General features: G+C 46.1%; 1 protein-coding gene across 1 annotated transcript; it reads right to left on the bottom strand.

Moving 5' to 3' along the window:
* Positions 1 to 16,542: 16,542 nt before the first annotated feature.
* SNTN (sentan, cilia apical structure protein) lies at positions 16,543 to 26,095 on the bottom strand. Its single transcript, XM_030043728.1, has 5 exons — positions 25,450 to 26,095; positions 19,875 to 20,009; positions 19,209 to 19,243; positions 18,299 to 18,438; positions 16,543 to 16,816 (listed from the first exon to the last, which is right to left on the bottom strand). The coding sequence occupies exons 1-5, from the start codon at positions 25,494 to 25,496 to the stop codon at positions 16,658 to 16,660; spliced, it is 516 nt and encodes a 171-aa protein (XP_029899588.1). The 5' UTR covers positions 25,497 to 26,095; the 3' UTR covers positions 16,543 to 16,657.
* Positions 26,096 to 26,163: the final 68 nt, after the last annotated feature.

Raw genomic sequence — 26,163 nt, 5'->3', positions numbered from 1 at the left:
TCCTGAGAAAATCATCTAACACACTGGATTTCATATTGCAAAAAGAGATGGAAACCATTTGAATGCCACAGCCCTGGGCTGTACCTGCAACGTCAAAGGAAACCCATCATCTTGACGAATAACGGGTGAAATCTGCAGGTATCTCGCCGTCTAGATGGTAGGGAGTGCCTCTCTAGGGAGTTTTAATATTTTAGCCATGTCAGGCCTGTGAGTTGCAGCTTTTTGCAGTGAGTAAATTGATTATGTAGATTCATGTGGTCTATGGAATACGTGATATGCACAAAAGGTGGCATAAAAATATATTACAGTGCCAACAGCTTGTTTCATTTCAATGCCTGACAGGTTACAACTGACATTGAAGAGAATAGTGATGAGCAGCCACTTCGCAAGCCCTCTCTGTAAAAGGCAATTGTAGCCGGCGGCGGTACTGGTGGGACAAACCTACATGGTTTTCAGCTAAACTGTTATGATAGGGACTTGAGCAGCTCTGCAATGCGGTTTCAGATAGTATCTGGTAATGTGCTTTGTACTCTCCTGAGCTCGCTGCACTTAGAGACGAGTTATTGGTTATTTCTTTTGGATGAACTTGTACCATGTCTGTGTAACACAGTAAAATCCTACTTGCCATTTAGAAAGCAAAATGTATTAAAAGGACTAGATAATGCGGCTATTAACAGCGCTAATTTCACTTACAGTACCCGGGTTAAAAACAACACAGCTATTGCCAAGCCCACAGGTGCAATTCAACGTCTGAGAAACAGGGACTGTGAATCAGCTCACAGCGAAGAGCAGCGGCTGGGTTGCTGATCAGGGCCCCCCAGCCAGGTGATGCAGGCACTCCCCGCATCTTTCATAACACCCTTTCGGAAGAAAAGAAACCTCATCCTTCTGTGACACACGATGCACCACGAAGAGCTGCAAATTCAGACCCCCAAAAGCCTGGTTGGATTTCAAGGGTGTTGCAGCCAAGCTGCCAGCACCGTGCCTGGACTGGGCTAATTCAGGCTTCTCAACCAGCCTGTTATGCTAAAAGCTGTTCTGTGTCTGCACACTGCAATCTCTGCCCATGGGCTGTAGCGTTTCCGTGTAAAGTGGAGACAACACTGGGATGAGGATTGACCAACACAAGCTTGCAAAGCAGCAGTGAAAAAATATTAGCCAGTGCAAAAATGAGTAGTTATTTCCTTTTGATGCTACTTTGCACACGCGATCAGCTGTCATGGGAGCCTTTGTATTTCATTTATGCTATTGCAAAGTGAAAATAAATTGTTGCCATGCTAGAACCACGCGAGAGCCCCTTGCTCCCACTGTGACTGCAAAGCAAGCAGGTTACACCTCTGCTTGAGAAGTTTGTAACAGCAGTGATGGTGCTCGACTTCCTCAGGGAATATGGCAGGTTTGAAGGTTAAACCATGACGGGGCTCACAGGAGACAGTTTGGCATGGCCAGCAGGCTACAAAGATTGATCCGTTATGACACAACACACCTGGAGGGGTTTCACCTTCTGATCCCAGGCAACAAGAACAGGAATGACCGGGTGGAGTGTCTCCCAGGGCAATTTTGCACTAAAATGCAGGTATCTCCTACAATAATGTTGGGGGGAGGGGGTTAGTGGCCTGGGTAGAATGGAAAAAGTGAAGGAAAAATGGAAAGAAAAAACCCTAAGTTTCAACTGAAAGGTACTAATGATTAAAGGAAGCTAAAGAAAAAAATTGTTTTCCCCTGGAAAAAAAAAAAAAAAAAGATGTCAAAACATCTTCATTTCACAGACAGAAAGTATCATCTTACTTCTAGTGCTCTCTGTTTTTTCTGAGGAGCTTCAAGTTTGCAGAATGAAACAACTCTGGGAAGTACCACTTGGTGGAAAAGCAAAGTTTTTGCTGAGAAGCCATTTCTGGGAATTTTAACCATACAATGGGACGCAACACAGCATCTGCTCCTTTGGCAAACTATCGCCTCACATTTGTTTTGGGACATCAACAGCTTTATTCATTATTAAGGATTATTCACATGCCAAGGAAAGATTGGCATTTCTGAGAGATGCTCGCAAAATCTCCATGAATTTTAGCACATGCCTCCTTATTCAAAGTTTACACCAGAAATATGGCATCCACCATCCTCTTGTCCTTAAAAATATTTCTCTCATTCATCAGCGCATGGCTTAGATCAAAACCAGAAGGCAGGAACAATTCCAGTCAATGATCTGCAAGCAGACCCTTGTCTGAAGGATACCCCCAGAAGTGATGAGTTGTTGATGACTTAGACAAAAAAAAAAAAAACAACCAACCTGAAAATGCTTTGTAAATGAACTGCTTATTGAGAAAGAGATCTAATTGCGGCTCATCACCTGACTGTGTCAGCTCCACATCGATTGCTGCTGATGGATGGCACTTCTCCTTGAGACTTTGGTGCTGCTGTAATGACCCCGCTCCTTGCCAGGGGCCAAGGCGTGCACACCCTGGAGGTGCTGCCCCCAGCTTTGTGCACGTGTGCGTGAGATAACAGGCAGAAAGATTATCAAATCATAGATAAAACCAGAATGGCCCTGGTCTGTGATGAATTGTACTCGAAATATGGGTGCTTCTTAACACAGATGCCTTTGAACTCCACCATACCCAAAGGAAAGCGCAGCTCCTCTGTACACCAGCCCCTGGCTGCCAGCTGCCCACAGGGTTTTGCCCACAGCAAAGCTGGGCAGGCACAGAGACGTTTTCCCCAGCCACCATCCCAGTGCCTGGCAGAACTGGCAAGAGAGCACCACTGTCCAGAGGGAAACCTGGCCAAAAAACCTGCAGAGTGGAAGATGTAACTCACTCCAAGATGATAAGCAGCTGAGCTCCATAAAAGCCAGAACTGATTCAGAAAAGGCAATGAGAGACCCTCCATGAGCAAAGCACAGGGCTGACCCCTTCCACACAGGTCCCAGAAGGTCCCATCTGCCATAATCCCATCCCAAGAATCCCTTTTAAGCCACAGTTTCAAGGATCTTTTAAAACCATATATTTTAATATTTTCTTGCCTATAAAGGTCTGCTTCACTACCCTTTTAGGATAAGCCAGTTAACTGATAACCTCCACCTACAAAATCTATCTTCTGGCTGCAGCAAGCATCAAGACATGAACAGAATCAAGGCAGCACGAGGGTATGTCTGCATACTTCCAAGCTTGAGCCAAAAGCCTGCGTTTGTAACTCTAAATGCTTGCACACACACTCACCTAGCTCTGATATACCCCTGGAAACAGCTCATTTGAGAACAGATGTAGTGATTGTGGCCTGCTCCCACACCCATTCCCATGTCTGCTACAGTACATCTCAAGCATCTATTGAGAGGCCACGGCTCCCAGCTCAGCAAATTGAGCCAACTTGCATCATCTGCGCTTTAATGTGCTCATCTGCGCACTGCAGCGGCTCAGCAGCTGCTTTACAGCTGATTGAGATGTCTCTGCCTCTGGCAGAGGGAAAAAGAAACCCTACAAAGCCACCTTTCTTTTGAGTTAGAGCTAAAGCACACGCTTATGTCAGGCTCTAAGTTAAATTACTTCATCCACTACGTAGGCAAGGGCAATCTTATCCCCCCTGCACACATGCAGCCATATTAAGTGTCTCCCTCTACTTACAAGGATGCTCCATTTGCATCCCTCACCCCTAGGATGTACCTTTTGCCAGGTCACACCATTTATCAAGCATGGCACGCTCCCTCTTTCATCGGGTCAGGCACAGGAGCTAGTATTTATAGGCTTTCACGGGCCTTGGATACCATAAATATCTTCTTGTTACTACATACAAACCCAAAGTCATTTTCAATTTGGAACAGAGCCAGGTGTAGCACGGCTTCTTCATCAGACAGGCTTCAAGTCTGTGTTCAACCCTGCAGACAGCACTGCCAAAAGCTGAGACCCGACAGCAGTGTAGGGAAGATGTATGTGCTGTTGAGTCTCGAGGCACTCTCTGCATTGATGACCACCATTTACATAAAGCTGCATTTATACAGGGAGGGCTCCTTTATGGAGCAGTGCTATGATATTTGCACCCACGCTTTATTCAGACAGTTACTGCAGTATTGTGATACAGGCAGAAGCTGCAAGACACACCAGGAGTGCCAAGTGTTTGAGGCCCCCAAGTAAAGATGTCCCATTGCAAATCCTGTCCCAAAGTGAATTCCAATTTTAGCATGGGGAGCCTGAGACCTGATAAACCAAGAGATCATGTCTCAAGTTACAGGGTACTTTCTGCATTTTCCAGTAGATATCTTAAAATGAGTTGTTTGGAGATACAATACTGCACAGCCTAGGTTATTCATGTTTATATTAGGGATCATTTACCCTTCAGAAGAAGCTGTGTTACAGAGACAAGGAAAAAAGTCATATATAAGGTGGGGGTAGAATCTGTTGTGCATGAGACACAGATTTCTGCAATGATTTGTCTGGGTAAAGGTTATTTAATTTAGTGAGATATGTTGTACTCAAGTGTTTAAATTAGAAACCTGCTCCGAGCTGAGGATCTTTGATTAGACAAAGAGGAGAACGGTAATCACTTGGAGCACTGCACACAAGGGGCGAGCAGCCACTCAGAATCCCTAATTTGTAACTTATTTATGCACTGCAAAGCCCACACACCTTAATGGTTTAGATATTCTGTGTTATGCCAAATGACTAAATGCTCCTTGCGCGAACAGACAGCCACTCACAGTCAGGTCATTTATCTTTCAAAATAGCAACAGAGCAATCTTGTCCTCTCTGGTTGGAGGTCTCTCTCTAGGCACAGGCATCTCGAGGTGGCTCCATTTCAATATGCATCATTTGAGAGCCTGCTGTGGGCAACTTCAAGCAGACAGCAAAGTTGTAAAGTCGCTTCGTGATCGTTATTGTATGCTGTGAAAGTGCCAACACATCACCGGGCACAGTGACCGCAGGAGAGCTACTTCTAGAAGCACAATAAGAGTTTCCTTTATCCCAGCAACAGACCTCCATTTATACGGGTTATGTGTGGAAAGCCTGAGCCAATGAGCTACCTATTCAAATACCTCAGGACCAAGGTAGCATCTCGCCCCAAGCACTTTTAACCTGGCCTCTTCCAAGCCCAGTAACAGGAGCATGGGGCTTACTGACTTGTCTTCAAATCTAGATCTTTCCCTGCAGTTGAATTGCAGATTCAAGGAGCTGGGAGCTTTTTTCCTCAAGCTCCAGCACTGGGCAATAGCAGCTGCTTGCTGCAGGACCAGAGCCCTCGCAGCAGGGAGGATGCACTTCTTGGGCAACCAGTGCGGGAGGATACGGCACGCAGCAGGCTCCAGGATGGGGTTCACCCTCCACCTCTTTAAAAGAAATCCTCTGGAGGGGAATAGTGTCACCCAAGGACTGATAACGCACTGGTAAAAACCAGACTAGAAAAAAACAAAAAGTGCAGTTGGAGTGAAATAGCTCTGCACCCGTCACCTTTGGTCTGACATCAGCTCTGTGGTGGAGTCAGAGATGGTCTGGGCTTTTTTTTTTTTTTTTTTTTTTCCTACACTTTTAATAAGATGCAATGCAAAGCCTGTATTGCACTGAGCTAGAGACACACAACCCGCCCCCCCAGGATCTCTTCAGGAATAAAAGACCCCTGCAGCAAGCCTAGGACCCACGCTGGGGTCTCGGGTTGTATAGGCTGGTAGGATGCACCTCAGTCTTGTGCACTTGGGAACAGATTCCCACCAGCCTGCTCCTGTCTCACAAAGACAATTTCTCGCAGTCCTATCACAGAGGGAGAAGAGAAATGAAAAGCCACAAGCATCTTCCTGGGAGGCGAGCACAGATACTGCTGTTATCTTTATGGCAATTTTTAGCGGCATCAGCACACACCATGCTCAGCAGCAGCACAGTTGAAATCTGTTACGTCTGGGATCAGCAGACAGATCTTTGCCCGCTGTCTTTGCTGGTACATTAGCATGTCTTACATTAATTCATCAGATTAAGAGCCCTGCAGTAAAGCAGAGAAAACTTGCTGGAAAAAAAGCTTGTTAAATATTCCACGCAATTTTGTTTTGGGTACTTTGACCAACAGCATCCCTGCCCCGCGGTGTAGCAGTCACACAACGGAGTCCCTGGGCCAAAGTCTGGGCAGGGGGAGTCAGGAAAGGTCCCTTAGCACAACGATCACGAACAGCCAGGAGCTGGGCTTGTAGAGAAGGCATATGGAAGGAGAGGGGTCAGTGCAGCGGCTTCAGGAGACGTGATGATACACCTGATGTAGGCTATTTGGTCCAAATGCCAGGTGTTGGGGCAGTTTTGCAGCTCGCCCTATTAACACAGGCAAGCGCCAAAGAGCAGAGCACTGGGAGCTGGGATTTGGTGGCTAACGCGCATTTAAGGACAGCGCGTGGTATTGTGCTGTGCGTCTCAGCGTGTGAGTTAACTCCAGTTGCCCCAGTACAGGCACCTTTCGTCACCAGTCTGTCTCCTAGAGCTCCAGCAGCAGGGTGGCAGTCCCAGGAAGGTCGCTTCCCAGGGATTCCCTGCTCACCCTTCCTCGCCCCATACCACAGGTATGGGGGTTCAGCTGGCCGGGTTTTTGTCGGTTGCTCCTTGAGTCAGTCCACTCCCCACGGGGGAGGATTTAGGGTTGTGTGCTTCCTTGAAACCAGGTTCACACAGAGCATCTCCAGGGCTTCTGTTCCTGTAAATAATATAAACCCTCTGCATTTTTGGTCTTGTATTTCTAGACAGGCTCCCAAGTCCCAGCCTTCCTTACGTCCCCAAGGAACCATTAACTAATGAATAATTGAGAGACCTGATTTTGGAGCAGTGTCTCAGAGCTCACTTGAGCACACATCACGTGGGACTCGGCATTTGGCTCCCACCCCATGCACCTGTGAAAGGGGGTCTCTTGAGAAAGAGCCGATGACTTTTCTGTGGTAATTACCTTCAGCGAGATGCAGTTACAACACAGCAGTGTGTTACAGACAAAATGGCAAATCAGCAAGTCTCTGCTGTTGTCATGGCCCCCCTTCCTCTGCCATCTCCCTGTAAACTAATGGGCTATATTAAACTGGAGGAATTTCTGAACAATCAGACAAAAAAAAAAAAAAAAAAAGTGGCCCATGCCAGGAAAAACACAAACCTTCAAGAAATATTTGGCACCTTTTGGATTCTAACTAGCAGGAGAGAAGAGAAATATTAAGCTATGAAAAAGACTGGCTTTGTACTCTCCACACTCTTACTGCCAGTAAACTAGTACTCAGCTCACAGATTAAAAACAACAAAAAAAGTATTTTTCAAAGACTTTCCACCACAGATGCTAGCTACAACTGCCTGTGGTGGAGCGACAACCCCCCTGTTGTTAACGTCAATACCAGAGACATGAGAAGCGACAAACATGATACCAGGTTTTAAGAGAGCCCTGGGATAGGGCTGGGGGTATGGAGACCCGTTTGCTTCAGTCCCTGGCAAACTGGGGGAAAGCTTTGTCAAGAACAGCATCAGCAGCAGGGAGGGACCAGGACGGCTCCTGGCAGAGGAAGGCACGGTCACACCAGCACACAAAAAGAGCGGTGACCAGCAGAATGATTGCCTTACTCCATTTAGCAGCATTTTAATGCCAAAGGGCTTTTGACAAAGCCCCTCTCCAAGGCACTTAAAGCTGCTAGGATGTCACAGGATGAGAGGGAGGATCCTTTAATGCATTAATAACTAGAGGGATAAAAAACCAAAACCCACAAGGGTAGGAATAAGCCCCAGTTTCTCCACAGAGGAGGGAAGTACCCAAGGATCTGTACTGCTCACTGTGGTCATAAGTGGCCCAGAAAGCCATTTGGAAGCAAGACAAAGGTTGTAGGTGAGATAAGTCAGGATAATGAAAACTGGAGGAGATTTTATATATGTATATGCACAGAGAGAGAGATTGTATATATGGCTTATATATAAATAACTATATATTATACTTATTACATATATATTATAGCTTGTGTATATATACAAGCCAAAATATATGTTATTTTTAACATATATTTTAAATGTATACACACACGTATATCTAAGCTAATGGCCACCTCCTTTGCTACGGTCTTTCCCTGGGTACTAGGCACCAGCCACTCTCACAGGGCAGACGTGGAAGGAGGCAGTCAGCAATATCGAATACAACACAGCAGCACACGGGGCTCCATGGAGCAATGACAGCAGAAGCATCTTAGCAGCAAGTTAAATGCATTCCTTCAGAGCACACTGAGTACCAAACCCTGAGCCTTGGCTCCACTATGGTCCCAGAAGCCAAACCCTCCTGTTCTCCCCTGGGGCAGCACACACGCAGCCCGGCTGCATCAGCCAGTTTCATCCCAGCCATGCAGCGAGTCAGGCAGACAGACAACCAGGACAGCCGCTCTCCACCGAGAGCCACACAGCAGCTTCCAGAAGAGCCCATAAGGGCAGTGTGTGTTTTTATGAGTCATTACAGAGACCTGAGATGCTGCAGCAATTGGTACCGTGGAGTTTAAAACATAACACTCTCAATTCATTTCTTTATTAGCTAATAATTCAGGCTCTAGCCTATTATTTTAAGAAACTGATTGGGTACTTTAATTGATCTTAAAGTACCTATTGGCCCCTGTCAGCTCATAGCACTCATTAGGATGTATACATCTAGCCAGGAATCTCGTTATCAAATAATTGTCGATAACAAAATGCTCCCAGGTTGCAGGAGAGCACGCAGACAGCTTCCAGCTCAAGGGGACAATCCTGCCTTTCCTAAGCTCTTGGTGCTTACAAAAAGAAGCGGCAAGGCCAGACTGGACTTTCCTAAAGCTACCAGGATGCAAGCTTTGTGCTCAAGGCAGCTTCACAACTGAGATCAAGGACACCAGCAATGCCCCCCTACCCCCTGATTAATACCAGCATTTGTTTTCTTGTATATTAATAAATCTCTGGTACAAGGAGACATTCTACCTACCTGTAAGGCAGTACAAAACAGCTCTTGCATCTGCTCAGCCTGGCAAGTCCAGCATGCTGACCTCTCTCCAAAGAACTCTGCAGAAGAAGAGTGTTTACCCTTTATCAGAACTTCTGAGCTGATTTGAAACACTCAGCAGCTGAGACCTCCCAATTAAATGCCTAAGGAAGAGCTGCTAAACATTTTTCTGGGCCAGAAAAAAAGGAAAGAACCAGGGTCAAAATGTTCTTTCTTGAAGGCTCCAGCTATAACAGCTCTGGGGGGCAGCAGGCATGTCCAGAGCATGGCTGTCACCCAGTAAAGTTAAAAGCCAGTTTCCTTAGGACACCTTTTCCACCATGTGAGATGTATGCATCCAACATCATAAGAAGAACAGTCACTTCAGATTTCAAAAGTCTCCAGGCTCAACCTTGAGCTTCCTTCAAGTCCAAAGCCCACTCTCCTGTTATATCAGGGATCTCTTTACTCCCACAGAGGAGAAAAATTCCCCCAGACCCTGCATCAGGCAGCAGAGACCTGCCTCCTCCACCACATCTCTGAGGTGCTGCTTGCCTGTCCTGGGGCACCAGCGCTTCGTCCGCATCCCAGCCCTCCGACACCCACCCCAGCATCCCCAGCCCCACTTTGTACCCATGCGCTGCCCAGGCTGCGGGACTGGGACAGCCTCTCCCTCCGCGGGGACCAGCTAGGCTGCGGCTCTGCAGCACCATTGCTCCTCAACCAGTCTGGCATCCCGAGCTCAACATAGCCCAGGATTTGCTGGATGAGTTCAGGTACATGTGGAAGAGCCTTCCTTTTAACCCAGCTCTGCTACAGGGGCAGCTCTCATCATCCTCTAACAGGGGTAAAAAGCCTGCGGTTCTCCTGCGGTCTCGAGGGCTAGAACAAATATTAGAGAAGAATTAAGCATTGCTCTTTTATTTGACAGGCTTACCCACTCTTTCCTTCACATATGCTTGAGCACTCCCAGCATTGCTTTGCCTCAGGATGCATTCAGCAGAAGCCTTTAGGTGCTCATTAATTAATGCCTAATTTGTGTGGGCCTCTGCTTACAATTCTTATGCAAATTGCTCTCAAATTGTGTTCTGTTTTCAGCTGAGCTGAATCCAAGCGCTAAAAAACCAGAAGAGGAAAGACAAATTGAGGAGTATATGTGCAGGTAATAAAGCTTTTCTCTTCCTCAGAGGCTTTGCAATAACCTTGGGTCATGTGTACTACAAGCATAAATTTAGAGAAGAGATAAAGAGCGCTCTAATGGCTGAGCCTTGCAGAACATGCAAGTTAAAAGCTGCTGTTGGAAAGAAACTACTGATAAACACCCACTGATGTGTTGGTTATTAATGTGGTGTTTTTATATAAACTCTTCATCCTCTAGGAATATGATAGATTTTTACCAGAGGAGAAAAAAAGCTTTTTCCGTATAATTTAATCATTGTGTGTGTTGCCTGGTATTAATACACCATTTGACAAAGTCATGTCTACTATGATCTGTTTTTAATTTGTGTTCTTTATTACAGTTTGTTGTAGCTGCCTAATTAAAGTTTGTCAGGGAAGTAATCAGCCTTATTTCCGTAGTGAGATCAGTTTAATAAGAAGGTAATTTTGCAATTTGTTTTCATTAATTAATTAGGCAAAACCCTATAAAATCCACATAGTGGCGTATAAGCCCAGGGAAGCTGTGACACCAGCTACAGTGTCCAAGGAAAGAGGGATATTTACCTGTTGACGTTCTGTCCCCGATGTGGTTTTTGCCCCTGCCAACTTTAGAGAAGCAAACTCTGTCATATAATGACCTGGCTGTCTCTGCTAGTGCATGTTGTCTCCAAACCAACCCCCAAAAAGCATCATGTGGGGATGGAGGCAGAACAACTTGATCAAGAGAAATCCCCCAGCAGATGTGGGAAATGGGTCAACATCTGTACACAGGCTTCCTGCAACAGCCCCAGGTGTCAAAGTAAACCAACCTCATACTCCTGGGAAAAAGAATCAAAGAAATAGTGGGAGGGCTCTCTGGGCCACCACTAGAGGAAAAGGAAAGGTCTCAGGGTTGGGTTGTAGATCTTTCTACTTGTCCCCACTGTAAGAATACTTGGACCGTTTCCAGTACTAGCCAGCTCGGTTCTTCAAACTCAAGCAGAGACCTAGTATACATCAATTTATCCAGTCAAAGAGTTGTCCCAGCTTTTGCTGCCTTTCCAGAGAGCTCATATTTCGTTTTGTAACATTGACTAATACTTAACAAGCCATGCAGGAATCACATGCAGCAAGGCAAGACTTTCACCAAAGATCATTTACGATGATGCTTGTTCTCCTTTGCTCCAGTGAGACTAGGGTGCCCGGAGGCCAACTAGCTGCTGCGTGCAAGGGTGGAAGAGCTCCTGGTATCCTGTATGTCATTTACTGATCATCTCAGCACAAGCAGGGCCTTGATTTTGCCCACTGATGAACTTCTGCATCCGTTTGGGCTGCCGGTTTTACTGGAGGGTTAGAAACGTGCCCACCTGAGGAGCTGCTTCCCTCCACCTGAGAGGTCCTGGGCTCTCACTGATTTCAGCAGCAGCTTCACAGGACCATGTGCTGTGGTTTCTGTTTCTCTAGACATCAAGATCCAGCCGACGGCAACCAAGAAAGCTGGATCATGGCAAGGGGAATAAAACGAAGAGAAAATCACAAATGGGAATTGTTCCCTTGGCTCCAGGGGTTGCGCTGTGAGTGTCAGAAATGTGAAGGTGCCACTCATTTCTGCAAGGGGCTGCAGCTCCTGCTGCTATTGTGTGAGGAGCTATCACCTGGGGGCCAGCTCGGGCTGCAGAGGGGGTCCCTGCCTGCCCAGAGGCCCTCGGTACTCCAGGTCCTGTTTGAGACTCAATGGCTCTTTGGCAAGCCATTACAAGCTCATTCTCTATAAAACCCGATTTGTGTTTTGGCCCAGAGGAATCAGGCGTCACCTGTGATTCTCTGCACAGGAGATCCTTTCCAAATTGGCCTTTTTGAGACCTTTGAATGGGAGGAACGATGATTGAGGCACTACGCCAGATACGCACAGCCAGCCTCTGCTACAGACACCTGGCGCTGGGCTTGGGCCGATCCCATGAGTTTCTTTATGCTCATTTTGGGAGATCATGGTTTCAGCTCCTCTGTAGGTGCTGGATGCTGGGACCAACTCTCGTTATGGCTATGTATAGCATAAACTCAGTCCTACAATAACAATGAATAAAAGATAAGTCCCGTGGCTCTGAATCTATCGAAGTCTAATGGCTGTTTTGTGCGGTTGGGGATTAGAGAGACAGCCTGATGTATCTGGCTGCTGAACATCATTTGCTGTTTACCTTTGCTGGAGAAGGACTCAGAACTAGGGCTATAAACACTTGCGGGGTGAGGGAACAGCAGATGAATAAAGAAGGGAGAGAAGACACAGCTTCACTGGAAACCTTGTAAACCACTGACTGCAGTAAAAGTCAATGCAGGAACTAAAAGCTGTCAGTTCAGAAAGCCATAAAAACACCATCTCTTCTTTATCTAGCTTTCCTGACTGAGCCTGAAACAAAGAGATTTTCTTTTTTCCAGGAGGTGTTTCAGAGTGCTCCTTTGTGGCTCACAAACTACCACACTTTGGAGAGAACATCATTCTGGGACAAAGCTTTTCATCTGCTCTGTAGTGAGCTCCTAAGGGGATGCGTCACATAGCATCTTTCTGAGTCATTCCAACACTCCTGAAGAAGGTTTTCATACCACGTAGCCACAATTTAACTGCTAGCTTGGTGGGCTATGATGCAAAACTCTACCTCTCCCTGCAAAGTGACCTGCTGCAATAACCACCTGAGTGGATGTAGCAAGCAGCTGCCGAGAAGCTTTCATGGGCCACGACACAGGGAAGTACCCAGGTGGGGGTGTGCATCACACACACACACGCAAAGTGTGTGCAACCAAGGCGAGTTTTATTTTACGTGAAAAAGTAACACAACACTTACTTTGAGGGAGGAGGAAATGGGCAAAACGTCTCTTGGACTGCAAGGTTTCCTCAGCATCCAGGCTCCAGTGCCCCAGACAGGAGGTCTTACTGAAGGTGCAACAACAGTGAGACAGTTGGGGAGCATATTTCTCTTTCCTGAAAGATTTACACAAAGTTGCACGCACAGTGCATGTGGCCCTAGGCTCCCGGCAGAAAGCTCAACATGCAAAACTGCTGTGATTCACCCTCTGAAAGTCAGTGGACTGGATGCGAGAGCTCCCCTGCGATCTGGGAGAGCACCTTAGAGATTAGACTAAAGCCAGATTTTCAAAACCTTCCAAGTCCAGCAGGCCACAGAGTTAAGGCCAGATAGGAAGTAAGAAGTCATGGGGTGTTCTAATTAAAGTATGAGAGTGAACCTGCCTTCCTGAGCTGATATTTGGAAATGGAAGCTGAAGATCTGAGGCTGAAGCTCTCCCTGACCCCCATTTCTCCTCTGGCAGTCATTTGAAAGCTCACGTAACTGCAGAGATGACTCAGACTTTTCAGAACAGAACTTTGAACTTAGATCCGAAGTCTGCAGAGCTTCCCAGGGTAGCTATTTACACCTGGATGGTGTAGCTGCACAAATCCCAACCCAACCCCAAGCCCACAGAGTTCAGGTTTTGACTAGCTGCTCTTCATGCTGCCTTCACTTCTAGGGGGTATCAGATCCTGATACGATGTTCACACTTGCTGAGGCAGAGGAGCCTGCAGATTTCATTAATTTAGCTGCCTGCTCAACTCCTTAGCACTTGCGTGGGCTCTGCTATGAGAAATTGATGATGAACTCCCATCGCTTCCAATAGGAGCAAGCTAGGAACAAAATAAAGCACAACAGTAGCCTTTTAAGCAAGCTTTTAGCCAGCTCCCCGAGGATGCAGCCAGACACGCTGTCTACGCCAGATCAGCTTCAAAGCCGTTAGCTGAGAGTGCTCAGGGCAGCCACAAATAGTCTGAGCTAATAAAAGAGCATCTTCCACAGCCGAGCTGCAAACTTCTGCCTACTCCTAACTATAAGAAGATGCTGGGGCTCTTCCAAGTGCATCCTGTTTTTGAGCATCAGGCGGGACTTTCAAGGACTGATGCAGTTCAAGCCTTGCACACCCCATTCACTTTGTTCAGAAACTCTTGCAGAAACTATCACAGTGCCTCTTGGAAAGCCATGGTCTTCTGTGCAAGAAGCTCAGTGTAGACTGGCATCCGGTTCCAGCTCTGCTACATGCACTTAGCAAGGCACTTGGTTTTTCTCTGCCTCTGATTCCTTCCCTACCATTTTAATATCTTTGCTATTGAGTTGTTCAGGAATTGCTTCTTACTTTGGATTTTCGCTGTGCTTAGCAGAAGGGGCTTTTGACTGAAGCCAGGGACTCAGGATGCTAGCTCACAACACACTGCATTAGAATAAAAAGGGTTTGCACAGGATGAGATGACAGAGTGAATTGATCTGATAAAAGGCTCTTAAGTCATTAATTCAAGTCATGCAAGATTAAGAAACATTTCAGCAATAACAGAAACTGTGTTAGTGCCTTAGGAATTTCAAACAGCTCTTTCTTAATTGGCTTCACAATATTGTTCCTTTCGACTTTTTGTTGTAACAGAGGGATATTAGGAAATTTATGCTTTCAGAGTCACCAGTGGCTCCCAAACAAGCTTTTCAGGGCTGTGCTGTGTTTTCTTTGCTTTAGTAATGGGAAAGCCTTCTAGGGACTATCACATTCAATCCATCTTTCTAGCCCAGAAAAGGAGCATCAGCTAATATTTTAAGCTTTCACAGATCTTCTACCTGGCCAAAACCCAAGGGGATGGGGGAAGAGACTGAGCAACGCTAGGGACACGTTATCAATATGAAGCTGTGATACCCCCATGGATGAGGCTACCAGATTAAGTCCTTTTGATCTGGCGTGCTTGGTGAAGGTCCGCTTCCTCAGAGAACAGATGGTCTCCAGGAGAGGTTTGCCCTCCTCATCCATCTCTGTGCTCCCATAGCCCATCTCTGGGAGATTTGACGTGTGCCCCACGGGGGCAGTCATCCTCGCAGCACGGTTCCACCGGTCCCTCAGTGGGAGGTGTACGGGACAGACATCCATGAGCAAGCAAACGGACAGAAACGGCTGCTTGCTGGTTTTGTCACTTCTTGGTGCACATTTGATACTGCCTATTCTTGCAACCCACCATCAGAGCAAGGGATTTGCCTAATACGAGGGGGGTTTTTGTAGAAGACCATTTGTGAATATTTAGCCTCCAGGCCAGGGCTTGTCCTGGCTGAGGTTCAAGCCCCACAGAGCAGCACCTTACCTGCTGAGCTTCATTTCAAACCCCACCGCGTCCATTTGCTTTTCTTCTTTCAGCTCCATCCCATACTGCACAAAGACACAGACCTTCCCTCTTAAAACAACTGGCTGCCGGCCTCCTACTGCAATGTGTCTTTCCTTTCCACCAAAATCCATTACAAAACAGCCTCTTAGCTTCTGGAAACACTAAGAGCCCTTTCATGTCAAGGAGTTAGATCTTGTTACTCAGCTGGCATTAATTTCCCTCTTTTAACACCAAAGGTTTTGATCCCTTCCTGTTTAAAAAATTATGCATGAAAGCTAAATCATTCTTGTCTTCTCCTTTCCAGGCAAGGAAGAAGAGAAAATGAAAAGGATTGCAATGTTTTGCTGGCTCACTCACCTTAACTGTCTCAGTAGAGCCTTGTTAAATTTTTACAGAGGATATTCTGTTCCTGGGGCGTGACACTGCTTTTTGTGGCCCAAAGGGATGTCACAGTGGGCTAAATGTTGGCTCTCAGCCAGGACCTCATAGGTAGGAATCAAAACAAAGATTAGGATGATGAGCATTTGATACTGAGGCTCTGGCCCTAACCAAGCCCATGGCTGGGTAGCCGATATCACTCAGCTCCAATACAAACACTTTACTGGCCATCCTTTTTCCCCACCATCCCTAGTCTAGACCACCTCTTAGTTTATCTCGTTTCTCCTCTTCACAGTTTCATGAAGCAACAGACTCAGCTGACAGACACGCTTAACTAAGTCATCCCTTTGGTCACACAAGCACAGCACTGCCAAAGATGCATTGCAAATGCCGGACTTGAAATTCCTTCCATAGCCATCACTCAATGAAGAGGTCAGCTGGAGGAGGAAATAAAAATAAATAAATGCTCCTTTCAGAAGAGTTAATGGTGGGTTGGAAACCATGCAGACTAAAGTAAATGTTTACTGAAGGCTACAACAGGTTTTGTGGTCGCTGCCAATTGTGAAACCTGGTATCGCTCTGCTCAGGGCTGAAGCACCCTGGGGTAACTGGGAAAGCCCTGGGGAGCTGCCCGGCCATGCCATGCATGTTGCTGCCCCGAAGGAAGACGGGGCCGCACATTTTTGCAGCGGTCTCCCCATCATCTCCCCATAATGGTGCGGGGAGCTCTGGGAGAGCACGGGCTGCCTTTCCCTGCCGTTCAGCTGGGCTGGGGGCTGCACCCAGCTGCTAACTGGTCTCGGGACCCACTGGGAGCCAGTCAGCACACCCTCCCAAAGCATGTACATAGCGGACACGTACACCGGAGCACCAACACTTCACTCCACCGACCGTTTCTACAGAGGAGTGAGTTCAGCCAGGTTTGGACAAGGCTTTATTCCATTTAAAAGGAACCAGCACAGGGTATCCAGGCACTCTGTGTTATCTCCGTGTGGTTCACTCCTGCTTTCCTTGTAAAGTGCCAAGCCATTTCTTCTTTTAAAGCACTGATCATTTTGTGGTTTTCACATTTTTGATCTCCTGCAGCAGGTCAGACATTAGAGTGAGACTGACTAACAAGATCATGAAATCTTCAAAATCAACTTTGTTCTCTGACTCCTCATCCAGGGCAGAAATTATTTCCTGGTATTTTGGTTTCTTTTCTTGGCCCTATGCAGAATTTTAAATGGAAAAAAAAAAAAAAAAGAAAAAAATATTAAGCATGAAGTTCCTTTTTTATTGCATCATTAAAAAAAAAAAAAAAGAAAGACACCTATGTAAAAATTCATGTATTTTTCTATCTTCCCATTCAGGTTTTTATGTCCACATTCATATTCGTTTTTCTAAAGGTATTCCAAGAAACTCAAACAGAAATATTATTGCAACCAGACAGGAAAGCAGCCAGTCCCCAAAGTTTCCACCTGAATCCAGAATACATCTTTTAAAAGACACCTAATCATGACTGAAAATCTGGCAGTGATGATGATGATGTAGCTGGTAACTGCTGTAAAAAAAATGGAGTCCTGTTTCTTGGTAAAACTGGGGAGAGGAAACAACCAACCAATCCACCCTCCTAAACTTAATATTCAAGGCAGGTCCTCAAATATACTGTGAAGCTCTCAGAAACTGTTGATTTTACAGATATAACTTCAGTAGCTGCTATTCTCTGTCCTATTGGACATTACTGTTGGAATGGAAGGGATTATTAAAATTATGTATCATGTCTCTTATTCATATTTCCTTATGGAAAAAAAAAAAGTTCCAGGATATTTTTTTAGCTTAATAATCTTCAAAACATCTCATGATTCCAAATTTGATTGGCCATTGGTATTTTCAAGTCCTTTTCCATAAGGTGCCTAGTGTCTAATTTGGTACCAATTCCCCCTCCCCAACCAGTCATATGATTTTGTTATTCTTGGAAGCAAAGGTATCATCAAGAACGTCTTTATTCCTAAACATCTGTCTCATTAACTTAGTTGAGCTCTTTTTACTAGTCCTACATAGTTTTTTCTACCACTTGATAAAAAATTGTTTTGGGTTTTTTTATTTAGGGAGGGGAAAAAAAAAAAAATCTGCAAGAAGTTTACAGCCAGAAGTGCCAATACAACTGTTTTCACCATACCCGGCTGCCACTGACACCCCGGGTGGGCGACCGACAGAGAGGTGCTTTCTGCTCCCTTTCTCCCAGCAGCCCCACCAGCGACCACAGCACACACAGCTCTGCGGCACGGGGCTGGCTCTCCTGGTACTTACTGGACCAGCGCTCTGGCAAACTACCAAACGCCTTGTTAAATGCAGTGGGTTTGTTCTCTTCATAAATACAGTCTTTTGTCATTGTCTGAGGGTTTTTTTTTTCTTTGGGATTTTTTTTTTATTTATTGCAATTGCCCTATTTTCTTTAAAAAAATGCAAGCAGGCACGTCAACCATGGTTTATTGCTGTCCCCCCTCCAGCCCTGTGTTAGACACAGGCTCAACACAAAGCAACTAATTCACTGAAGATGTTTGTACCAAATCATTAAGGTCTCACTTGGGGTTACCCCACAGACTGATGCCTGCCCAGCTGCAGGACAGAGCCCGAGGTGCCATTCCTGCACCCAAAGCTCCCGGCCAGTGCCAGCCCAGTGCCACCCGCTCACCCAAACCCCCTCACCTGTATGAAACCCCCAAACTGGGTTTGCAGCAAGCTTTTGGTTTCAGCTTTGCTGAGCTTGCCCTCGGGGTCAGCAGAGTTGTTATACACCAAAGCCACCGTAGCAAAAGCTTTTTCAAGGTCTGAGCCTTTTCCTAGAGCTGGGGGGGGGGGGGGGGAAGAAGTTATCAGCCTATCAGAAAAAGTGGCATTTGAGATATAATTGAAAGGAACCTGTCAGAACCATCCTGAGTGGGTGGAAATCTATGTAGTTTCATTAAAGTTAATGAGACTGAAACTGTTTATACCCACAGAGGACCTGGCCCAGATTTTATTTGGAGTGGGCCAGCAACATGCCTCACATCCCACGGAAACACAGCCCGAAAGGGAGCTTTCCATCGGAGCTGGGGCAGTAACGCAGGGTGACGCGCGAGACCCATCTGGTCTATCCCCACCCTGGGCATCCAGCAAGGACCCGCCGCGCCGTGGGGACAGACCATGCTGGCCATCTCCTGGGTGCGTTTGGACTCCCAGGATCCCGTACCGGGGAAAACACGGCCCATTTGGGAAGGCTGGCTGAACAGAAACGCCCGTGTCTGAGCATCAGCGCTGCACTTCAGCCGTACGGTACACTTGGGATTTTGGCTGGATTCATTCCCCCCACTCCTGAGGCGCATCCTCACAGCCCTCAGTTAGCATCAGGCACCACAGATGATTTGGGCTGTGATTTTTAACGGGAAGGCAGGCAGAAGAGGAGACACGGGTCAACGCGGGAGCACATTACACGGGAACCCAGGAGACCTTCCCGTCTTGCACTGGCCGAGGGTCTGCGTAGCCTCCGCAGCTCTGCTAAATCACCAGCGTTTACTGCACTTGGGCTGTGGCCTTGGAAGACCTGAACCCCCGAGGGGCAACGAATGGGTCTCCTTACCTTTTATTGATGCCAGCTGCTTGGCTATAGGTATGCTGGTAGTGAGAGAGAAAAGAGGCACAGTTATCACCTGGTGAATTGTGTGTGTGTATATCCTTTCTCCATGAGTGAGCTTGCTCATTTCTGTTTCATTTAATCCCCCAGGAACTAAGGGCTTCCCAAGAGAGACTGGCTTTCCTTCACAATGGAAAGGAAAATGGCCTTTACAAGCAGCACACAACATCACACAGCTCCTAATTCTTCACCGAAGCAACTAGCCTGGAGTTGTTATTAAAGGTGCTTATTAAATAACTTTAAGAGAGGGGCATTGCAACATCCTTCAAGTAATTTCTCCAGAACATGAAAGAGCTCCAGGAAGTTTCTCGGTTTTAAGCCCATCCCCATGGAAGTGCAGAGGGGTCTGTTATCCCTCACTCACCAGTGCTCCCAGTTTGGAGCAGGCACATAGCTTTTATTTCCAGCAGGACTCACATCTGTCAGAATCACCTCCCTGCTTTCTATTAAATTTAAAGCCTGCTCACTTTTGCTAAAGTGCTGGAAACTAATTACGGAGCAGCCAACACACAGCGGAACAGTCTGCTTGTGATAGAGACAAACACATCCAGATAATGAATTTCAAGACAAATGGCAGATCACCAAGATGCAAAGACCAAAGCGATGACTTACCGCTTGGGCATGCCTGCTGCAGCCGAAGGGCTTTTTTTGGTGGAAGCAGGAGCTGGCTGATTGACCGAGTACTGCTTCGTGCTGGGAACGCTTGCTCTGCAGCCACACATCTCGAGGCCGGGGTGTTTGTGATCTCTAAGCAACTCGAGTAACAGCAAACAGGTGAATTCAAGCTCTGCCCTGTGAAAGCAGCCTGCTTGCAGCCGTGCCCTATCAATAATGTAAACGCTACCCAGTGATCACAGAGCCGGCTAAATACATCAGTCTAAAGCAGAGCCTGTAAGGCAGCGCTGCTGGGTTGGCAAGTAGCATGGCTTTTCTTTTATGTGAGAATTTCACAGAAACAAACCAAACTAATGGAGCCTGAATCCTCTTAGATCTGTAGGGATGTAACTTTGCATCAGGAATAACTAAGACGCTGAATCCATTCAGCTATACACATTATCATTTTAATAGGAAACGTTTCTAGCGTGGGCTAATGTAACTTGCCCCGAGCTACAAAGTGAGTTGTTCCTATAGACAGAGTAAGAAACCAAGCGTTTCCCAGCTCCTGACCCAGCATTTATCCTAGGTGAGCACATTCCTGCTCTAATAGTTATCCCCCCAGCGCAGCACAAAGAGGAGATCTGTTCTTCCTCCCAACTGCCTGCAAAGCAGCATCCAGCATGGAGCCTCTGCTTTGGTTTCTACGCGAACGGATACTGCCTGCTTCCAAAAGCAGCACGGAGCCATATGGCGGAGCAGTCGCACATTAGAGGAACTGGAAGGGCTCCGATGAACTTTGTTATTTATTGGCATGGATATCGCTATTAGAAAACACACAGCTTGTCACGCTGCCTATCTCTGCGCATGGTCTCCTTTCTGCGGATCCTTTGCCTGGAGGTTTCTAGACAGGATAACTTTGACCTAAAAGACCACGCAGCCGTTTTAATCCCAGGGTGGTCTGTTAAGAGGTAGTGACTTCAACTACCTCATCCTGTTCATCATTCCTGGTGAAAGGATACAATACTGATGTTAAAACTACCCAGGATGAGACTTTATGTAACAGGACACGCAAAGGAGACTGCAACAGATGGCCTAGAGAATTAAAATGTTTTCCTCATTTAGAAGAAGCTAAATTACTGAAGGCTAATGAATAAGGATGTTCACCACCTTACTGTTCCTGGATTTTAATTATCTTAAAAAGCATGGGAAAAGAGAACCTTTAATTTTCCATCTAAGAGTGTCATTACTCAAACAATTCAGAGCCTTTTTCTGAGAGGTTTAAGCTGTCTTAGATCTCTAGTGCGTTCTTTAGGACTGGCTCATGAATAAAACAGAGCCTGTAATTGCAATGACGCAGCCAAAACACATATAATCAATGCTCATTATCCCATCAATTAACACACTAAAATTAAACAAGAATTCAGGCTTAGTAATCTGCCATCAGCTAAAAAAAAAAAAAGTCTTGATATCATGTTGAAGTGATAATTCCCTTTCACATCTGTTGAACCATACAACAAGGCATGAAAAGCCTTACATCCCCGTTAATCCGCAGAATGGTAATGTTTGGTCTTAGCATCCAAGGTAAAAATGAGAGTGAGAAACAGACTCTGTTGCATGTTTATCAGCTACAGGCAGTGCCGTGAGCTGGCTGGCAAACCCAGCCCTCTGTGTTTTGGGCTCTTTCCACCGTAGATCAGCCTTCAGCTCGCAGGTTTTTTCACCTAACCGACTTTTGAGTGCCTGAGCTCTAGAACAGGTGATTTGCTTGGCTGGGGTAGTAACAAGTTCAAGCAAGCCTGGGATACATTATCCCTCTAGGATATACTAATTAGCGTATGCAGGAGCGTTAGTGCCTAACAGATAAAGGGTAGCATGAGGATAACCCTTGCCTTTGCAGATGATCAGCTTTGAAGACAGCAAGATTTTGGCTGTGTGTGTTACTGGAGTATTCTGGTCAGCAAGGTGTGCAGGGAGCCAGGCCATCTGCTCTGTATCTATTTTGATACACACTATTTATGTTTGAAAGATCCAGGTGCTTTTATCGGTCAATTTTTAGCATGTTTCACATCTTAACAATATTGTCTGCACAAAATACGCAACCCAGTGACAGTGAAAACTGCAAAATCTTTACAGGCAGTTCACTTAAAATAATTGCTACTGCAAAAAGCCGCAGACTCTACTTCACTTTTGGTATTTTCCCAGAGTTTTCCCATCCTTTTTTACGTACTTTCTGCAATTCAAGAAGACTTACATTGCGAAAGAGTTGTGTGTGACGGAGCCCCGGCTCCCTTAGAGATGACCCTACAACACTCGGCAGGGGCAGGCGTGGGCATGCCCGCGGCAGGCAGGCATAGCAGAGGGACAGAGGCACAAGGGAACACCTAAAATAGAAGATGCATTCACACCGTTAGCCACTCAGACTTCATTTCTTTAGCAAACCCTTCAGCAGCTGCAGGAGAAGTGCTGCTAACTTGCACCCAGGGAGGTAATAGCTTGATTTCTCTGTGACCAGAATATGGTCATTTTGATCTTACATGATACATCTATTTTCTTCCAAAGAGCCAAGACTGAGAAGCCCTCCGCTCCATCTTAGCTCAAAGCAGTACTGGCTGCCACAGCCTAATACTATTTTTTTCTCGCTCCATCCCTTTGAAATCAATTACTTAATGTGGGAAAAGCTAGCAGAAGCAGCAGGTCTAATGTGCTCACAGCGGCTGGTCTCTCCACACCAGCCACAACCCGTGGTGTCCCCACGGGCAAGCGGGCTCAGCCCCGCTGGAGACTGACCTTCTCCTCCTCTTCTGCACGGTGGCATGCAAAGAGGAGACACAACCCAGCGCAGGTTAATGGGGGATTTAACCAGCTCAAGGGATTGATAACCGTGCTGCTGCAACAAGCAGTCTGCTTCGCACAAATGTAATTTAGCGAACGGTCACTGTACCCCTCTGGTCACAGACCTGAACCGGCTTCTGCTCACCGGTAGCCGGTTTACCCATGCAAACATACTGCGAAGCATCCCGAAACCTGAACCCCTGCATTTATTCGAGGAGGTGGGGAAAAGCAGAGGATAAATAAAATCACAGAGTGAATGTTTCCTACTCATTTGCTTCTCCATCACCATGCCTTTTGGGGTACATGCTGCTGCTGCTTCCATCTGTGCTGGGATGGCATAAGTGATGTTCTCTGTGTCCCAGGAACATTTGCCTCTTGACCATCACCATTTAAAAAAAATACCTCTTCATAGTCAATTTGATTTCACTCAAGGGTGAAATCCGCACCAGTATTTATCTGCATCGGTCGGGCTGGGTGCAGTTTGCTGACTGGTGCCCGGCGATTAAGCCGTGACCAGCGCTCCTCCGGGCAATGCAATACGCTGCCCGTGGGGCACGCTCGGTGCAGGGGTCTGGATTAGGGGGAGAGCCCGTCTCCCCTACTGCACATGCGGGAGATAACTCAGCTCTGCCTGGAATTTAGCTCTGGGGTCACAAATGATTAAAATATTTATGAATCCCATTGCTGAGACAGAGCAAGTAAAATGTCATTTAAGAAAAGCTATTAGAACTGGTCTGTCTGCAGGGAAACACCGTTTGCCATCTCATGTCCAGGCATTTTTCAGAGGTGGTACAGCGGTTTGGCCAAAATATGCTCAAGCCTCGGACGGGGGCTGTCAGGGAGCAGAGTGGCTGCGGGGATCCCCTGAGTGCAGGCAGCCAGCTCCCCCAGTTTCTTTGACAATCTAATGGATAAGGGATGAGCCCAATATTTTTGGTATGGTATTCATTTCCAGAAGGACGCCTGAAAATACTATTACCAAATAATTTTTCCTCTGAGAAATGTTTTATTATAGGACATTTAGACTTTAAAAAGGCAACTATATTCATAAAACCCTAAAATCTTATTAAAGGAGGACACAACAATAAAAATGTAAGAAAAGAAACTGGTAGCTAAATGCAACAAATGGGATGCCTCCCCACTGAACTATTAAAATTTCATATCGAAATGCTAAGATCTTCATTCTAAGGATGCATGGCATTGACAAATGATGGGACCAGATATTAATACTAAAATACAGATTATCGCTGCTGTTAGAAAATTCCAGGAGGAAAAGCTCTTGGGTTTAGTAGAAGGAGCCAATAAAAAGAAATCCTGAAAAAGAATAGTTAAGTCAGGGAAAGCATAAGCTAAGTAGCCCATCCGTTCACATATACAAAGGTTTTGACTCAAATCTGGTTTAAAACTAGTAGTCAGAGGACTAAAAGCTTATCACATGGTATGGTATAATATGAGAAGAACTTTTTCAGAAGGGCATGAATCAATACGTGGCAGTTTTTACTCAGTAGTTCTTTGTCTGCCTGTAATATTAACTGTGAAACTCTGGAGATATTGTCAGCAGCAGACTATAGACAGGTGCAACGCGTGTTGCATGCGACTGCCTCTTTCATCAGTACATCAGAGTTTCAGCCAAGAATAATTCAGGGCTAGAGCCTGAATTGCTCGTTCAGATTGAGAGCATATACGGATTGGGAATAATTAACCTAATCAGGTCAGGCAATTGCAATATGCATTCATGCAACAGGAGCACGAACTTTCTCCAAGTCCTGGCCATCATCGAGGCTGTTACGGGCTGCTCGACAGGCCATGGTGAAGGAGATTTGATCAGTCATTGGGAAAGGATCGCACAATAAAAAAATACCCTGTCAAGTAAGGGCGCAGCCCTGTGGGCTGGATTTGCATCTAAATTCATCCTTGTTTCCTTGATGCGCTGGGCAGGGAGCAAAGCAGGCTGCAGAGCCGCTGGGTACCCAGAGGCTCGCTCCCTGCCCTCTCCAGCACATCCCTGCGGAGGGTATGATGCCGCAGCTTTGCAAAGTGCATCCCCTCCCCGGTCAAGAGCAACGGGGAAACCCTAAACCAGCGCGTGAGCACACCTCTTCCTTGGCCTCTGGGGCACCTGGAGAGAAAGTCCTGTGCTCCCTCGCCACACTCGCAGAGGTACCTGCCGCTCCTCCACAGCTCTACACTTCATGATGCAAATACGCTCCCATCTTGGGTAGCTGAGAAATGGGCTATAAAGAGAAACACATGGGAAAACAGGAGGGACAGCGCAGAAGATCAAGGAACATGTTTTTTCCCAGGCTGACCTAGTTATTTAACTAACTGGCAGAGATACTCACTAATGATGAAGTAGGAAAGCAATCGGTCTGCCAGCAGCAGTTTCACAGAGGATGCTCGAGTTTACTTAGCTATTTGTCTTAAAACATCAAATACAGTCTTTTCCATCTTGCTGCTCAACACTTTGCTATACAGTTGCTATTCCCAGTTCAAATCAACTTCAAATTTCTCAATGATTGCCAAAGGACGTGATAAGACTCGAATCCAGAGGAACAGAGGAAACATTTTCCTACATAACACAGGCAAGTGCATGCATCCTTTTTGTTTTTACTTTTGCTGCTGCCATACTATCTATATTAATCTGAGAGGCTATAGATAAAGAGATTTTTCATCCCTCCTAATTCACAGTGAAGACTATAGTTCCCAAGCAACAACAACCAGCTCAACCGTCCTGCATGGCAGCAGGGAGCTAACGTACCTGTGAAGATCTGGCCAACTGGGTAAAGCAAAGGGCAAGTCTTTCATGAAAACATGTGCCTCTTTCACTAGTTTTGTCAACTTTTCCACCAGCTCTGCCCTTCATGAGAAAATCTCAGATTTGGAGTTACGCACATAATATGCAAAATAAGTCACCATCTTAATTCTGTCCCCAATCTTGTATTAGAAATTGCCCTTTGTCCTGGGGTGTCAGCTCCTGAGGGTTTGAAAGCTGCAGTTCCTGTGTTCATATGGTTACATAGGAATTTTAGCTTGTTTGAAATGCAGGAAGAAAGCTAAGCAAAACTCAAGTTTCTAACCCTCAGCATTGGATAGAAAAGTTTGGACCCTGCTGGTCTGGGTGGAAAAGTTCATGAAGAGAAAGCTAGTTGACACAAAAAACTCTATTTCTAGTGGAGAGGCTTAGATAAACCAACTTGGGATATTTGTGATCAACTAAGACACCGTGGATTTTTTTCAGAAAAAAAAAAAAAAGTTGGACTATGTGGAAGGGGGCATGAAGAGCATACATCCCATCCCCATCCCTTGCCACACACACATATTTCACTTTCTCCTGGCTTGCCTATATCTAACTTTTTCCAAACTTAAAAAAGAAAGGAACAAAAGAACTGAGAGCCAAAATAAAATTTTTCATTGACCCAGAAAATTGTATTCTGCTCCCATTTGGAACACTAGGCCATTTAGATATTCCGGT

The sequence above is a fragment of the Aquila chrysaetos genome, chromosome 20 (genome assembly GCF_900496995.4).
Source record: "Aquila chrysaetos chrysaetos chromosome 20, bAquChr1.4, whole genome shotgun sequence".
Classification (NCBI taxonomy): domain Eukaryota; kingdom Metazoa; phylum Chordata; class Aves; order Accipitriformes; family Accipitridae; genus Aquila; species Aquila chrysaetos.
This window is presented reverse-complemented; position numbering and strand designations above follow the sequence as displayed.